We start from the raw sequence: 17617 nt of genomic DNA, 5'->3' as shown, positions 1-17617 counted from the left end.
CTCCCATCTTAATTATATCCAACATATCACAATAAACAAATACTGTCGTAATAAACAAACAATGGCCATTATCTTAATCCAAAATCACACTCCCATTACCCCCATACCCATAATAACAACAACATCAACAACAAGTGACTTCTAAGCCACATTAGTTTATATTCCATCTAATATATCTATATGTGATAATAACAACACATTTTTAACCAAAAAATACTGACTTACTCTCAACCTAAAATACTAATAAGTGACACATAATCAATCAATCAGTCATGCTTCATCTCCATTAATCAGCTGCACTTGTTCATGACTGCTGCTGCTTCTGCTTCCATTAATCCATATTCTAACTAAGCTTTGCTTTCTTCAATGCCGCCATAAATGTAGGGAGAGTGATAGCAAGAGAAAAAAAGGGGGGGGACATAAGTCAATTCACTACCAAAGGCTTACCTGGAAATAGCTGTCCTTCCCTCTTAAACAATTATAAACAAATACTATTACATTACAGCTAGAAAAAACAGATATTCTCTTCCTCCTTTCCTTCCTTCACACACTCCCAAACTCTCAAACTAAATCAAAAGAGATTTCTTTTTTTCCTTTTTTTTTTTATTTAAATAAAAACAAATGAAAAATCTAAAGATGGCATCCGAAGCAATTACAAGTCTTGGGAGTGAAGGAACAAAATCCAAAGGGCCTGTTTGGGATGTTGCAATTGATTGCGTAGCAACATGGAGATGCCAAACAGTAACTTTTGCTTGCACCTCCACAGCAAGTGCATAAAGCACAAATCTGAAAGCTTCCCAGTTTCCTCCTGCTCTCATTCACCATCACCATCATCTCCACCTTTCCAGGCTCCACTACTGGCACCATCTCCTCCACATTCTCAGTTGCCTGCAAAATCATCAAGACCCAAGTTTTGAATGAAAACACAGCAACAAATGGAATCAAGACTCCTTTTTTCCACAAGAATATTCATGGATCTATGTTCTAAAAAATATATAAGTAGAGGGTGAGGAATTGGAAGAAACTCACCAGGCAAAATCTAACTCCACTTAGACTATAAGTGAACAAACCCACAAGCAAAATAGACCAAAAAATCCCACAAACACTTGTACGCATCTCTCTTCTTGTAACTATTTTCTTTTCCAAAGATCCCTGAGAAGAGATGAACCAAAATAATAGAATAAAAATAATCTGCAAGAAATTCCGGGAAATGGTGATGGGCAGGGAAGGGCAGGTGAGAAAGTAGCTGGTATGTGGTGAGAGGAAGTGAGATTTTTAGAATGAAAGAGGTGTGTGTGTGTGTGTGTGTGTGTGTGTGTTAATTAAGTAGTGCTACTGTGAGTGTGAGCATCAACCCACCCATCTATCTCTAATAATAAATAAAGTAGTTTGGAACGGATAGGAAGAAGGAAAGGTGGGGTTTAATGGAATTCAACTGTCAAGAAGAAGCTCTTTTATTTTTGGAAATGGATTCTGCATTTAATTTCCACTTATAATTTCTTTTATATTTTCCTTTTCTCCGCTTTTGTTTATTTTCTTAATTATCTTAGATGATGAAAAATGAAGAAAATGGAGATAGGAAACAGGAAAAAGAGAAAAAGTTGGCTGTGGGGGTGGGAAGTGCAACTGGGCCAAAATTGCCCTTGCACCAAAAAATAAAAAAAAAAAAAGGAAAAGGATAGTAGTGTAGTGCAGGAGTAGGAGGAGACAGCAGTCAGTGTCTTTATAGCGCAATTAAAAAAAGAAGAATAAGATAATAGGATAGGACTTAGGAGGAGAGCGTTATTGCAGTATCAAGTATATATATGCAATATGCAATATGCATGGGTGGTGGTGGTAGTGGTGGTGTGTGAATGAAAGATGATGCTATACACATAATACAGACAGACAGAGGCAGAAGAGGTGTAGTCTTCTCTTTTGAGTCCTATTGCCACATGCTGCTCCTAATTCTTGGCTCTGACGTGCACACTGCTTGCTGTAGCTTGTACTCTTCTCTTACTAATACATGCCTTTTTCCCATTTTTTTAATTATCTTATCTTGATCAAGAAATACTAATCCATGGCTCATTTAATGTGATGATTCTATATCTATTCTGGACAAATCCTGATACTGCTAATTTGATTTGCCACAAATTCGGGAGTTCTAAATTAATAATAGCTTTCAGTTTCAGTAATCTTTACGCTTATGCTCCATTATACCGTGCATTCATATTGCCATTAGCAAGCGCTTATTCATTGAGAGGCACTGATTGCCCTCGCATTTTGTGTGTTCAAAAACATGAGGCACTCACTCGCATTACATCTCTGGGAGTATAATAAATGTTCCAAGAATATGTCCACTGCAGTATATAAGCTGCTCCCCAAAACAGCGACAAATTTCAGACTCCGAACATCCAATACATGAACTAATCATCATATATCAGAAAATCATATGGACAGCAGTCAGGCTGGATTCACAATGTTCAATTATCATACCAAAACTCAACCAATAGTTTTTAATCACTCGAAAAGCAAACAAGAAACAAAGCCTGCTAGCATGGCTCGTCTTGATTTCTTAATTAAGTCCACAGGAACTCAAAATTAACTGGACATAGTCCACATATTTAAATAACAATATATCAACTTCTATAGATGCAAACTGGAAGCTAACAAGCGCGCATATTTTTTAAACAAGTCACTTGTTTTCAGGTACACCATGATAAACCCTGAGATGCAATTAGGTACCCTTAGATGTGGGGAGGACGATATAAACACCGTTATTCACATATTTGCTCAAAAGAAGTTGGTGCAGGACAAATCCATGCACTCAAACCCCTTTTTGCATATTTGTAGTTTCCATCTCTGCAGCTTTGCCATTGATTACAGCATTCACAGTTCCCATCTTTATTAGCTTCTCCAGTAGATTACAGGTAGTTTGTTCATGGAAATAGCAGACTTCAGAGACTCGAAGACAGAAGAAAATGAGCTCCTGGACTTGAGTTACCCACAAATTATATACATCTGAAAGAAAGCAACAAAAACACGTTGTTTAGAGTAGTGGAACACCAAATATTAGATTCAAAAGAGGGAAAGTACGTCACAGGGAAAAAGGACCAAAATATAAGGCAATTCAAACTTAAAAACCCTAGGCTACCACATGCAATCTATAAGTTAACTGACAGAAGGCCAGAAAGCAGCTACGCGATCCCATGCCAGAAGGTATATATTACTAATATGTATTCCTGAACTTCCCCACACCTAAGAAAAGTGATAGTATATGTATATGGTTATAAGCAGTGGAACGACTATAATTATCTTGTTAGGTGGAGCTAAATCAAATGTCAAACAATTTCTTCGTAAGTCAATACACTACATAAAATCGTAAGTACAAGAATCATGAAAAATGAGACGTACTATCAATGCAATTAAAGTGCCCAGCAGGCCAGCATAAACTGCTCAGGAAATAGAAAATCCAATATGAGTTCCAACCACAAGGGAAAAATGGAAATGTAAAAAGTTTATCTTTTACAAACAGCAAGGCATATATAGCTTAAACAAAAATCGAAGTGCATGAATAAACATTACATTCACTCTAAGAGACCAATAAAGTTTTCCATGCAAGGAGATTATTGGAATAAGAGCAGCAAATAACTCAAACAGCCAATGAAATAAGCCAAAAAGGCTAAGACTCGACCTTGCTTCCTTTACTTATTTAAAACTAATTACTTCCCACTCTGCTCGTACCACAAGCTTGCATGAGATAAATTAGCCTGGGGAGTGTCAGATGGAAGATCCTATGTTTCTTCACCGAATAATTTTCATTTTTATTTTTGTTTCCAGGAACAATTGGACAAATTGGCCCAGTTTTTAGAACATCTCAAAGGTATTCTTAAGTTGTTCTGTCATTTCACATTAGACTTTCTCATATATCCCAATGAAAATTTGCATTTAAAGAATGGTAACTCATACATATTTTCCTTAATTCGAACAAAGTCGCCTCCAGTTCCACCAAAGTCTAATCCAAAAATTCATTTTCAACAGCACAGATCATTCTCAAAACCAACTTTTTCACGTAAAACGGAAACAAACTAATACCTTTTTTTGGGGCATGCAACATTCAATGAAATAAATTACATGTGATGCTATGGAAATAAATGCAATTGTCAGAGCCAAATCTTCCCTCCCCCAAATTTATTGTCCTCATTTCCCTTTTAGGATGTTCCAGAATAAGATGCCATTTCCTAAAAGGAACCTTTTTTTCCCGAAACTATCGTATGAACCAAAGACATGATATGAGACCACTACCCCTCAACCATTACTTTTAAGTGCAATTGTCTAAATGTATATGAAATTTATTCAACTCATGTAAACCAGAAACCGGGTCAAATACGAACCCCCTAAGTTTAGGAAGGAGGGAGAATTAATCAGAGATCTGTAGAACTAAATTGTACCTTTTAGCTTTCAGGTAATGAGCGTTCAGCCTCCAGACTTAATTTGTCTAATTCCCTTCTCCGGTTAGTAGCTACTATACGAGCTTTTAAATAATTATAACTCTTGCTCCATCAAGACAAAGAGACTTGCTTCCTCATTAGCTACTTTTGATGCAGATACTCAGTACATAGGGAGGTAGACATGCATCATTCTCTCTCTTTAAGCATCTTCGCGCCATACCCTTCCGAGTTCCTACCCTAAATTTGCACGGCAATTGACAGCACTGTTACCACGAAGCATGGTCACTTCTAGGTGAGGAAGGAGAGAAGCGGAAAGACAGACAAACGACATTTATAATAGAATTCTTCAGTAAAACACTGATCTCCCGGCAAAACTTGTATGAAAAATAAAGAACGTATCATCTTCTCGTTGAGGTTCGGTAAGGTTTGAGAAGAGGAACTCAGAGATGTGCTTCTTTCTAGCCACAATTTCTTTGAGATCCCAATCCACGTTAATTACAGAAAGAGATTTGGAAGTCTATCTGCCTCTGAGTTTGTTCTTCTGTAGCTATGATGAATTTTCCAAATCATTTAAGAATTAGTCATTTCTGGAGGAGTAAATAGTAGATTGGCGATATAGATGGACAAACAAGCTCTTATTAGCTTCAGATACCGTGAAGCTACTCAAAACCAATTGAATTATGTTACTGGAAGCTTTAGTTCATTTGCAATTTTCCTGTTGCGGAGATTCAATTCCACCTATGTTACAAATAAGACCAAAGACCCACAACAATTGAAATTTGTCATACTTATGACATACAAAGTTGAACTCTATCTTCCTACGATCCTTTAGAAGACAGAAATAATTAGGGTTGATTTCACCATAAAGCCATTTGTCTCAGTTCTACAGCATACCTGCCATAATCTCTCAGAGTACTTGTTGCAAGGTATAGGTGACATGTGGCGTACTGAGCTTTCCTGGCTAAAGTGAATATTTCTCTTTCAGAATCCAGGGCACATTCAACAGCAGAAAGAAGCTGAATTTTACTACATGGTGCTATGGTGCTACCTACAGAATTGAAATAGAGATGAGTACCAAGGTATCAACAATTAAAGAGAACGGAAAAAAGATAAAAAAATCACCAGGGAATTAATTATCTGATTTATTTTTCGGCTTGCTCAACTGACGGACAATATATTTCATTATGCGACAATATATATTTCTTCCTTCCAAATTAGTTATGATTTCTGACGCCAATGACCAAAAATATATAATTAGCTTACGGAGACAAATATGTGTCTTGTCATTTTAGGATTCTAGTACGCTTCAATTGCAGGACAGCTTGCATACTATAATCCTTCTCTGTGGCATAATAGTCAGATATACATCTCAATTTTTCTCCAGATTTCTATGATCAAAATAGTAATGCGTTCAGACATTTCTCAACAGAAATTACTAGTCTCTAAGAAAACGCTTCAAACTAACATCTGATACAAAATACACTTCTGCTGGGTCGTATCTTCAACAAGTAGCAAATGATGTTACAGTTTTAAGTTGAATGCAGTTCCGATCTGATTCATAAAATTCAGCTTTCTGGTTGAAGGAAAAGACTAATAGTAGGATCTGTAGGGTACTTTGATATTTCTTAATGTCTGGCAGCTGATTTCGTAGGGATTCTCTAATTTTGTTCATACACCAAGAAGCGGCAAAGAAACCTAAACCAAACAGGAATCAGTTTATGAAGAAGCTCCCTCTAGATTTCTATTGCTTAATTACTCAACTATAGCACATTATATTACAATTTATACAAAAATAAATAAATAAATAAGAGATCCAATAATTTGACCAAATAAAGCAATTTATAAAGAAGATCCCTCCAGATTTCTAATAGCAAACTGAAGTAGCAAGTAATCAGTCATGATGTGATAAGAATTAGAAACTGATGACAAAGAGTGATTCATATGAAAAGAAATCCTAAGATGACCATGAGAACAGAACAATAACATCGCATGGCAGACAAGCAGAAAATCAACCATAGTTATCAGAAATACGTGTCCGGATGAGAAATAATCCTGGTGTTTGAGAAGACCAACACCGAGCCAGATGAACCCTGCTTGAAAACAAATGTTCAGAAGTGTCAAAGTGATTGATAATAGTCAGAAAGCGGTCAGGAAAGATTAAACGTTCACTATCGGCTCTAACAAATGCGAAAACATCTGCTGATTTATACATCGCGGCAAGTTTAAAGAAATCAATCTTGTCGACCGGACTGCGTCTTCAGAAGAGCAGATTTACTTAGAACTGAATCCAGTACATCTCCAGCCATGGAAATGAATTTACAGGAAAATGTCATATCTTCCAAAAGTTTCAAAAAGGTGATAACTTAATAGCATCTGGAAGAATATTGCATCACTCCGTGACGATGTTATTATCGCCAGAGGGTTTCTGTCTAGACTCTGAGAAAGATAACCGTTGATTGTTTGTGGAGCCAGCACCCACAAGCCCATCTGGAGAAAAACTTATTGCAAGAGTTCCTGGTGATGGAGCTATAAAATCACGAACAGCATTGCCGTCAGTTGATGCTGATGCCGCAGCATTATGTGCAAAAACTCTCATTGGATGGTCAAACTTGCAGCTTGGACCAAACTTGCATATTCCATATCGGGAGTAGAAAACACAAAGAGGCTCTCCCTAGAACGAAGAAAAATATATGACTAAGAGCTGTTCAATTGATTCCTGTAAATAGTCAAATAGGTCGAGTAACAAGACAAATAAAGAAACTAACAGGCCTCTTTCTCCTGCCCTCTAGTTGTTTCTTTTAACTTATTCTTCATATTTCCATGCCTCATTATTTTTTCCAATTTCTGTCTCTCCATGGACACAGTATGAGATACATTTCTGTTTTACATAGCGCAGAATCACATTATTTTAAAGATTGTCCATCTGAATCATCAAAGAGTAAAATAGCCTTCAACACAAATGAAGTTTATATCTATTTTCACCATTTTCACCATTCATCTTGTCATACTTTGCCATAGAGATCATCTTCATAGAATTAAACATAACCAAACACAACTTTTTTCAAAGCTGCACGTTATTCGTGTTTCTTGATTCCTCTTGGTCCACGTCACCTCAAACCCCTATCCTCAACCCAGACAACCATAAATAAGACGAAAAAAATAGAAGGAAACAAAAGAACATTGGAGAGCTCTATATGGGGTAAAGAATGGGGAAGACTTGATCAAATAAACATAAAAAAGAAAAGAGAGAACTGGGGCATGAACTAATAGAGACGATAACAGTTGACAAAAAATTGCACCTGATGAAATATGTGATTCCCTAAACCAGTGACTAAGCACTCAACAAATTCACCTAGAGCAAGGAAAAGTTTCCTCGCAAATGAGTTTAACTATTTATTTCTTGGTGATACTCGATCACATGTCGGGAAGAAAGGCGAAAGTACCAAAATCACCCAGAACAAAGAAATTACAATTTAGCAGGTGCTGTAAAAATTTTAATAGATAGTTCCTAATTTGTCATATGTAAATTTAAATTGATGGTTGCATTTCCATAATTTTCTTCAGGTAGCAAATTAGGGGTGTACTTGATCTCGATAAAGAATCTGATATCCTGAAATGAGATTCTTCTATTAATTCATTCCAGGGACTAGAGTTTAATAACGCAAAAAGGATAACCACCAAAAACAATTCAAGTTGACTGTATTAAAAGTATAGCTATTACCATATTGCAGTCTATAAAAGATCTGATTTAGTACAACACAGAGAAAATCAGTACAAGACTCACAAATCCACTCATATACATTGATGTCAGATTATAGATAAAGATGAAGCACCCTGAGAAACAAAAACAATCAAGGAAACTAAACTGAAGTTAACTGGTGATCTTTCACTAATAATGCCAATAACCCAACTAGTAAAGCAAGAAAAGGAGAAAAAGAACAACTAAAAATGCAGGCACAACTCATGTATGCAGTAAGATATTTTAAGTAGGAAAAGTGCAGCTGCAGTCCATATAGAGCAAACAAGAAGTTAACTTTCAGGACAAAAATCCAACTTCACTTACCGGCCTTAAAGGGAGTCCAATCGGACTCAACACACAGTCAGGAAGAGGGATGAGTCTTTCCCTGGGATGGTGAAATTTGCATACTGCTCCGAATTTGCAGTCCCCGGTCTTCATATAGAACTGGCATTGTGGCTGACCTGGTCTCTCAGGAAACACATTGTCTCTCTTAAATGCGTAATATCCAATGGGCAGAGTATTAGAACCGAATTGTGATCCCACATTTAAGCCTTCAACCTGGTATGATGTGCCATCATTCTGGATGTTTCCTTGTTGATTTTCTGAAGGAGAAACTGGTTCAACCTGGCCCTGGGAAAAAGCCATTTCCTAGCAAATTAAGACTTCACAGATATATGTTTAATCAATCCAGGTAAGGTCAGAGCACATTAGAGTTGTCCTAATAGGGAGATTGAATTGTGAGCAAACTGGATATCTATGGAAAGAACATCTAACTGCATCATGATAGTTTTGAACTAATATTAGAGTTCTCCTGCCATCCATCCTACACAAAATTGCCCATTTCTATGTGAAATAACTTTAATCTGCTATAAAGAGGTGAGATTCATCAGCCACACTATGTCAAGTCACACTACAATCCACTTGGAAGGAACTTGCACTCTTTAAAAAGCTCTCAGCTTCCAGTGTATGAGAGAGACATCAGTACAAACACAATGTAGGCCAAAATTATGCAACCAATCACACCTTTGGTTTTGCTCAAATACACCTTTGCTGCCAATTAACAGCATACTCTAGCAAGGTAAGCATATGGAAAAATGCCTACTCAACCACACAGCCCATGTGATCTGAATCTTATAGGCAACCGACCCGCAACAAAGGAATAATTGTAATAACTTTTGGAGGCACTCAAGAGAAGAAGATGCCCTAGAGCAATAGAATTTTGACAAAATCACAGCCATACCTAATGGAACAATGACAAACTGAATGCATACTCTAGAATGAAGCCATCTAAACAGGAACAACAAGCTAAGCTCATACTCTTGCATTACACATGGTTATATAGGCCATAATGCTCTAGTACTATCCTCTAACCATCTTCCCTCTTAAGTAATAGTTCTCTGCATGTCCTTCCTGTCAACCATCACGTTCTACTCGTGATTCTCCAGACTAACTTCTTTTTACACTGACTTCTGGTCCACAGACTCTGCCTTCGCTCTTATAATTCACATTTTTCTTTTGGTTTGCCCATATGAAGACAAGTATATCAGGGTTTGGCCCCTGATATGCATTCAGCTCTCCACTAATCAGTGAAAGATATCTATTGTAAGACAGTGCTCAAAACACTCTAGGAAAAATGAAGAAACAACAGGCATAAGGAGGATTATTAAACATCAGAAAGATTACACTGTATGTGTTCCATCCTGGAGCGGATGCTACTCCCTGAGACATAAACAGAGGTGCATAACTTGAAGGGGTTTGCCACTGTGGATTGGGCAATAAATGAGCTCTGTGAAATGACAGCTGACCGGTTGTTGGAGACTGAATAGGAGGATGTAGAGCAGAATCACGTAAAGGGACCATCATATTATTAGATGGCTGAGGATGGTGGAATTTACAAGTCCTCCCAAATTTGCAGAGTCCATTTCTAATATAATATGCACAATTGATCTCATTCTGTACGGAACCACATAAGCAAAGTAAAATTAATAACTACAAATTCACCTAACAATGATACAATGAAGTGAAGTTTGTTTAAAATGATATACTTGCAGTGATCTAAAGCAGACAATAAAAATGTCCTACAAACTCTACAATGTATCCTCACGCAAACACATTCTTTGGCAAAGCACAACCTAATTTTCCTAGTACTTTACATATTCCGCTTTCTTCCCCACCTCCGCTGGTACAGTCATGGCTGGAAAGTACCCAGCTCACAATGTCTGGACCATTTGTCTGTAGGAGTTATTTGTTCAAATTGCTTTCTTTATCATGCTTCAGACTAATGTTTGTGAAATGCAACCGTACCTGGTTCATATTCCATAGACTAAAACTACAATCTCTTTTCACCATTGTGAATTATTTCTTTTTACAACATATTACGAGAAAGTGTTATCTCCCTGGATATCACTCAATCACAAAGGAGCAACATTACACATAAACTAACATAAGGTTATCTAATACATGATCTAGAAAAGCAAAGCATAATGTTATAAGAAAATAAGATATAAAATAAGAAAGACTTTAATCAGAATGTGTCATGGTTGACCAAAACTAAAACTGGATAGAAATAAAATTGACAAAAATGACTAAGAGAAAGCAAAATATCCGAACCGGGCGAAGTGGATAACCCAAAACATTTAGAGCAACTCTTCCAGCAATACCAAGTTCGTCCCTAGGATGATGAAATTTGCATGTTGCTCCAAATTTGCAGGTTCCCGTTTTTAAGTAGTACTGGAGAAGATATCAAATATTCAATTGGAAAAATACACAAGAAACTGATCAGAAACAAATAGAGCCCTCGGTCAAATTCTTTAGTTGAAGCAATAAAAGATAGCAATACATAAAATGTGAATCCTCCAAGGCCCAAATTAGATTCATGACTGCAAAAGGATTTTATGACACACTGAATCTGTAGATAACAGACTTGGTAATAGACAATTCAGATAGGAGAATTGCAACAAGTTTTTTAGACTCTGCATGAGATTTTGCATTTTGGGCGAGTAGCAGCAGTATTTATGAAATCTTGGTGAGTTGAATATATGAGAAATGCCTTGACGTGCAAGCTATCATCCAGGAACTCTTAACATCAAGGGAACAAGAATGACTTTTTACTAGAAAACCTAAACAAACATCAAAAGAGTTAGCCTAGACGATAGACGGCCGGAATATAGCTGATTCCTGTAGCACCAAAAACAGAGACAAGTGCAGTATGGATGCATACCTGACATTCAGGTTGTCCTATTCTTTCTGGATACTCGCTTTTCATCCTTGCTGTGGCAATAGCCTACAGTTGAGAGTCCAGAAAGTTATCAAATTGAGTTGGATAGATCTAAATAGAATAGCATGTGAAGGAAAACCTGAAGATGCAAATCTACTTCAACAAGTATGCAGTAGGTTTCCAGTTCAGTTGTTTCATTAGTTTTAAGTTCCGGTCAATATCAGGTGGTACATGGATGTAAATACTCATTTAGTTTTATCATTCACCATTTCCAGATCAAACCACCTACACTCCAATTTGAGGAGATGCAAACTTGAAAGTGTTTTTCCTTTTTTTATCCCTCCTTCCATCAGATTGGTGTTAGGAGCAGAGCATGCTCAGCAACTAAAAGAGTTATCATAAATAAAATTGGACATGTAAAGACATTTCTGTTTAAGTCCATTAGATAAAAAGATTCATCAGCCACTGAAAGTAAAAACGGTACTCTCTTACCAGTGTCCTGTTGAGTGGATGATTAAATCGGCATGTAGCACCAAATCTGCATAGACCAGTCCGAATGTAGTAAGAACAATCTGGTTCACCTTCACGCACAGGATAAGGTCCAGACTCCATTTGTTCCATTGGTCTCATGTTCATTTGCAACAAAGCATCTGAAAGAATTATATCTCGTCAGTTTGTGAACGGCAAGGTAACTTAATGTGAACCATCATTGCCTGTCTCTATCATACTTACCAAACCTACTTACCATATATTTTTTGCCAAGGACCCATGAATTTGATATTTGATTTTCGAAATAATTCTATCCTTTATAAAACAGCTGGAAAGAAGAGTGTCCAACTTGGAAATAAACCAAATTCTCAAAATAAATGGTTCATAACACAAAAAATGCTAACAAATTGAGATGTCCGCTTTTCCCATTCTTCAAGGCCATAATATTATTCAACAAATAAAATTCGTCAAGATTTCAAACATATTTAGGAGGATGGATTTGAGTCCTCCAATTCCAACTCCTATACTTCAATTGCATATGTGAAAAACTATAATTGTGACGTCATCACAGAAATTCTCCTCCTACATGCTGGAAGAATGACTTGGAAGATCTTGAGATGCTAAAAATTAGTAAATTTCCTGAAAAAGGAAATGGGAAAGGGAAAAAAGGTAAAAATGCATTAAAGATGCTCTGTGTGTATCTCTACAATGGCTCTTTGTGTTTCTCTGGAAAACTGAGCTAACAAAACCTAAAGAAGAATAAACAAAGCCTAAAGAAGAATAAACAAAGCCAGACAGTTGATTTATGATATTCAATGAAGCCAAAATTTATGCATGGAATCAATGGATAAGGATCATAAATGGTGATATGCTGTAAGAAATTCCAAATAATGATCATAAAAAAGAAAACCTGATTATGAATAGCTCAGGATTTGGATGAATTCACAAATAGATGGTAGTTTACCATCATGAGTTATTACCAGCGGTATTATGCAGACATCAACAACCGATAAGAAAGCTAATGCTTGGGGGGAAAAAAATTGTAATGCAAGCTCCATCATAAACCAAAAAAAGAAGAAAAACCCAACCAAAATATCAATATTTTAGTAACTCCCAAAATCTATTTATTTTCTTGATCTTAGTTCTTATGGCAGAAAGCATATGAAACTATCAGCTGACATTAGTTTGAAACCCCAATGCAGTTTATCATGAAGTGCGACCACCACCCTGGCGTCTACATCGGAACCAAAACCACCAAAAGAGTATTTTCAGGACCTAACTGATTTGGCGTTTTATTTCCTAAATGAAGCTGTCCTTTTATAAAACAGCTGGAAAGAAGTACCAGACTTGGAAAAAGTTGTAAATCTTAGCACCAAATTCTCCAAAAGTTCACAAGCTAAAGTTCCAATTCTCTTACATGGTGAGGCTCCCATGTCTCAAAATTTCATTTACCAGTTTAACATTTTGAGCTTATACAAAAGGATCATATATTTCAAAAACCCCTATACATTTTCACCATCCACTTTGACTTGCACGCTTGAAATAATCCCATCCAAGAGATTCTAAAGAAGGATGATGCAAAAATTAAGTTGGTGGGGGAGAGAGGAACTGAGATGCTAAAATCATTAATTGCCTGCTAGATGGATAAGAAAACAAGAAGAGAAGAAAAAATAGCAGTTTGAACAAACAAGAATCAGAAGAGAAGAAATAGCAGGGAAACTGAAAGTGACCCTTGAAATTTCATTTACAAAGCATCAAATTTAGGCACGAAAGAGTGGTAACGATCACATGGTGATAATAAAAATCAAAGACAGTACATATAATTAGTTCAAAGAAATGATCGTGCAAAAGAAAACAAGAAGAGAGAAAAAATGCAGCAAGAAAAAAGGGGAAGTAGTTGCATTATATAATTAAGTAATGGGTAAAGGAAAAAACAGCAGCATGCAGACATCTGATTGTGTTAGATAAATAAAAGGTGAAAAAGAAAAAAATTGATAGGGAAATTGAGGCGGGGCAGTGGAAGGGGAGCAGATGCAGGAAATTGCATAAGAGCAAAGGCGATAACAAAAAATGAAAAAGTAGAAGGGAAGAAGAAGACCTTGATGGGAGGAGGAAGATGAGGAAGCGGAAGAAGCAAAGGCAATGAGCGACATTGGAAGGAAGCAGCCACATATCACAAGTGATTCAGTAGTAGTAGAAGCAATTAAGCGTCTAATAATCCATCAGTCACCGCTCCAATGACGCCAGAGTTGGGCCGCCGCAACACCTATTACAATACTACTTTATGGAAAAGCAGAAAGGGTGGTGGCGGTGGGGGTGGTGGTTGAGGGGCGTTAATGGTATGTCTTATATTGGTATGAAATATGGCGTTGTGTCCTCTCCACTCCCCACACAAAGACAAATACATTACATTAGATGGAGAAGAGTGAGAGAGGGAAGCACCATTTTCACACACACTATGACCCACACCCACACCGACACCCACACCCACTCAACCATGGTTTGATACATCTCATTTATCCCCAATTCAATATTTCTTTTATTTCATAAACTAAATAGTAGCCTTCCTTAAACTAAATAAACTCTTTAAATTTGTTAGAAACATCATCTATTTTAAATATTTATTTTTTACTTTTTTATCTATAAGATTATGATACTAATTTAATTTGAATTTATCTTAAGTATTTACCTAATTCTCATGTCTCCATCATATTTTGTATTTAAATAGAAAGAAACCTATTATGCATCTCTCCATTTTCTAGATACACTCAATTCTATCAATTTTCTCCGTTAAACAGTTTTAAAACTTAACACTCTATACGTTCAATTTTTATTGCTTTTGTATGCTGCAATGGGCATATCACACTTTTTCATGATATTTTTTCATGCTTATTCAATTAATTAATAGTCTCCACCCTTCTTAAATTTTAATATTTATTTATATTTTACACTCATTCTCGGTGTGGTGACTATTATTTTGATATTTATCATAATACTTTTTTATTTTTTACATATTATTTTTCATGATATATACTTAAATTTATTGAGGTAATAATCTCTATCTTTTTCTATGTTTTCTTTATTAAGTTTTAATATTTATTTCTCTTATGGTGTTAGTTCTTTTAGATTTTTATGATGATTGCTTGATTTAATTTTTGTAGAGGAAGATATAAATTTATTTGGTGTTAATATGTTTATAATTTTTAATATTTATTTATATAATTTTTTTATATTTAATTTAGTATTTGATGCCCTCTAAAGTAATTGAGTCAAACCCACGAGTTAGGCATACTAGCTCAATCGGCTAAGAGCCTAGTTGGCTCACCAGCAGGATGGATAAGGGCCAGCTAATAGGACAGGTAAAGTCCATCGGCAGGGAAGAAAGCCCCACAACCTTACATGACACTTTACTAAATTGGTATGCCCAAGAAATAAGCCTATTTCAGTTTGACACGTCATCATATAGCTGGATGGACACGTCATGTAGCTTGCAACACATTTTTACACATCACCCTAAAATATATTTTTAGGTGGTTGCAATTAAACCGATAGCAAATGAGCTGGAAAATCTACGAATAACAGACCCCCGGATTTTTAGGCAAATTTGCCAAGATTTCATCCAGTTGGTAGATCTTAGTCAATATTTATCCAAATTGTAAACGGTTGGTTTTGGACGATAACCAACTTGAAAAGCTTTCTAATGACATATGGAATTCAGTAATTTACCTCAGATCCAGCTCTGTACACGTCTATAAATAAAGGGCTTGTGCAGTCATTTAGTAACATCTCTCTTATTCTTCAAGCTCTTACTTCCTTGAATTATTCAGTAACATCTCTCTTATCCTCAAGCTCTTACTTCCTTGCATTACTCTCTCTTGGATTTGAACCAATTCTCAGCTTATAATTTTTACTCTCCACGAATAATTGTAATCTTTAATCATATTTTACCATTATTTTCACTTTATTTCAAGGTTTTCTTTTAATTCCTTATTTAATTCGTTAACTGACTTAAGCATCAGAGTGTTAACTTTTATTTGTAGAGTTAATCCCCGATAATATTAAAATTTTCTTGAAGATCATTCGACCCTTGTGGTGTAACCAAATTTCTAGTGGTGCCATCTGTGGGAACACTTGAGCTTTGGTATGAAAAATGACAAATTCCAACAATCGAGGTGACCACGGATCTTACGAGGGAGACTCTTCCCACATCTGGACTTGTTGTCCACCTGTGGACTCCACTTTGGGAGATGTTAACATCCCTGGTCCACATCCAGCAGTAGGAGTTAATGCTCCAGTCCCGGCCCCAGCTCTTGACCAAGCAACTGGACCTATTGTTTTGGATCCGCTCTTCTGCGAGTAGTTTCGTCAATTCATCATGGAACCATCAACTCAACCCTTTGATGGTTCTCAAGCCAGCGGAGCGGGACCCTCTTCCCAGCTGGAAAGAGGACGAACACCAGAAAGTCAAGGTATGGACGACCAAATTCCTGCTGAGCTTCAGTAGGACAGATCCACCCCTACTGATTTTGTGGGCAACGAAGCAGTTGGGCATCAACCCCCTGGTATCTGACAGTCTCTGAAGAAGGAGATGGTAGAACTCCACTAGTAGGTGATAAAAAAAACCATCCCTGTTGAGCGTGGCATTCCTTTCATCGAGTACATCATGGGGGAAGAACATCCTACTCACTTCCGGGCACCTTCACATCTACCAGCTTATGACGGTACCACTGATCCAGCTAAACATATTCGTAAGTTTGAAAATGCAGCCTTGCTCCACAGGTATACTAATGGTATCAAATGTCGTGTTTTACCTACTACACTAACTAACTTTGCCCAACAGTGGTTCATCTAGCTTCCTGCTGGATCAGTTAGATCTTTTGCAGAATTTAGCTCCCTCTTCCAACACCAATTCGCTAGCAGTAAGAAATAAAAAAAATCAGCCATTAGCCTTTTCGAGATCAAGTAGGAAGAGAAGAAAACCCTAAGGGCATACGTGCAATGTTAAACACAGTCATACTAGAGGTCCCTACAGCTACCAAGAGGTGCTAGTCAGTGCGTTCAATCAGGGACTTCGTGGAGGGCCCATATTCGAATCATTAGCTAAGAACCAGCTATTGACTTTTTAAACATACTAGCTCAAGCAAAAAAATATATAAATTTGGAAGACACCTGGTTGGTAAGAAGAATGGACTAGTCCTGCAAGGATGCTTATGAAAATTGACCGACTTCTTGTTTTGCAATAGCCTAAAGGCCTAGAGGAAGGTCCTCAACTCCCAAAATCTAAATATTTTTGCATGTACCATAGAGAGTATGGGTATGATACCATTCACTACCGTCAGCGCAACCAAGAGGTAGAAAGACTCATTCAAGTCGGTTACCTAAAGGGCTATCTAGATAAGAGAAAATGCGTGAATAGAAGGAAAAATGTTCCTATCACCAGAGCTCCCAAAGAGCTGAGCAACAATACGAGGATCCTTAAAAAAGGGAACATAAAAAGAAGGAAGCCCCAACTTAAGAAATGAGCCCAGAAAAATGTACCTGCTAAAGGAATAATCTATATAATACCAGGAGGACCTACGGACGGGACTCAGGATAAGCTAGACGTACCCATGCAAGGGTTGCCAGAAACGTTATAGAGATAGACGTCAAGGCACCAGCAGGGAGACCAATGATCCATTTTGGCCCTACTGACACCTAGGGAGTACATTTACCCCATAATGATGTACTTATTATTTATACCAC

At 36.9% G+C, this 17617-nt stretch overlaps 2 protein-coding genes across 12 annotated transcripts; both read right to left on the bottom strand.

Annotated features, from left to right (window-relative positions):
- Positions 1-124: 124 nt before the first annotated feature.
- On the bottom strand, positions 125-1481 carry LOC105161253 (ubiquitin carboxyl-terminal hydrolase). Its single transcript, XM_011078887.3, has 2 exons — positions 1030-1481; positions 125-888 (listed from the first exon to the last, which is right to left on the bottom strand). Exons 1-2 carry the CDS (start codon positions 1114-1116, stop codon positions 631-633), a joined length of 345 nt encoding a protein of 114 aa, XP_011077189.1. The 5' UTR covers positions 1117-1481; the 3' UTR covers positions 125-630.
- A 967-nt stretch (positions 1482-2448) lies between these two features.
- On the bottom strand, positions 2449-14370 carry LOC105161251 (zinc finger CCCH domain-containing protein ZFN-like). 11 transcript variants are annotated; one of them, XM_088879307.1, is made up of 11 exons: positions 13974-14369; positions 11879-12036; positions 11390-11452; positions 10780-10899; positions 9853-10122; positions 8494-8799; positions 6641-7101; positions 6444-6520; positions 5325-5478; positions 4431-4667; positions 2449-3000 (listed from the first exon to the last, which is right to left on the bottom strand). In XM_088879307.1, exons 1-7 carry the CDS (start codon positions 14026-14028, stop codon positions 6820-6822), a joined length of 1254 nt encoding a protein of 417 aa, XP_088735433.1. In that variant the 5' UTR covers positions 14029-14369; the 3' UTR covers positions 2449-3000; positions 4431-4667; positions 5325-5478; positions 6444-6520; positions 6641-6819. The 11 variants fall into 11 exon arrangements, with proteins under 11 accessions (XP_088735433.1, XP_088735435.1, XP_088735431.1 ...); XM_088879309.1 differs by having other exon boundaries at positions 6462-6520; XM_088879305.1 differs by adding an exon at positions 3394-3431 and having other exon boundaries at positions 5325-7101.
- Between the last annotated feature and the right edge of the window lie 3247 nt (positions 14371-17617).

Source organism: Sesamum indicum, linkage group LG4 (assembly GCF_026168435.1).
Source record: "Sesamum indicum cultivar Baizhima isolate 11 linkage group LG4, ASM2616843v1, whole genome shotgun sequence".
Taxonomy (NCBI): Eukaryota; Viridiplantae; Streptophyta; class Magnoliopsida; order Lamiales; family Pedaliaceae; genus Sesamum; species Sesamum indicum.
This window is presented reverse-complemented; position numbering and strand designations above follow the sequence as displayed.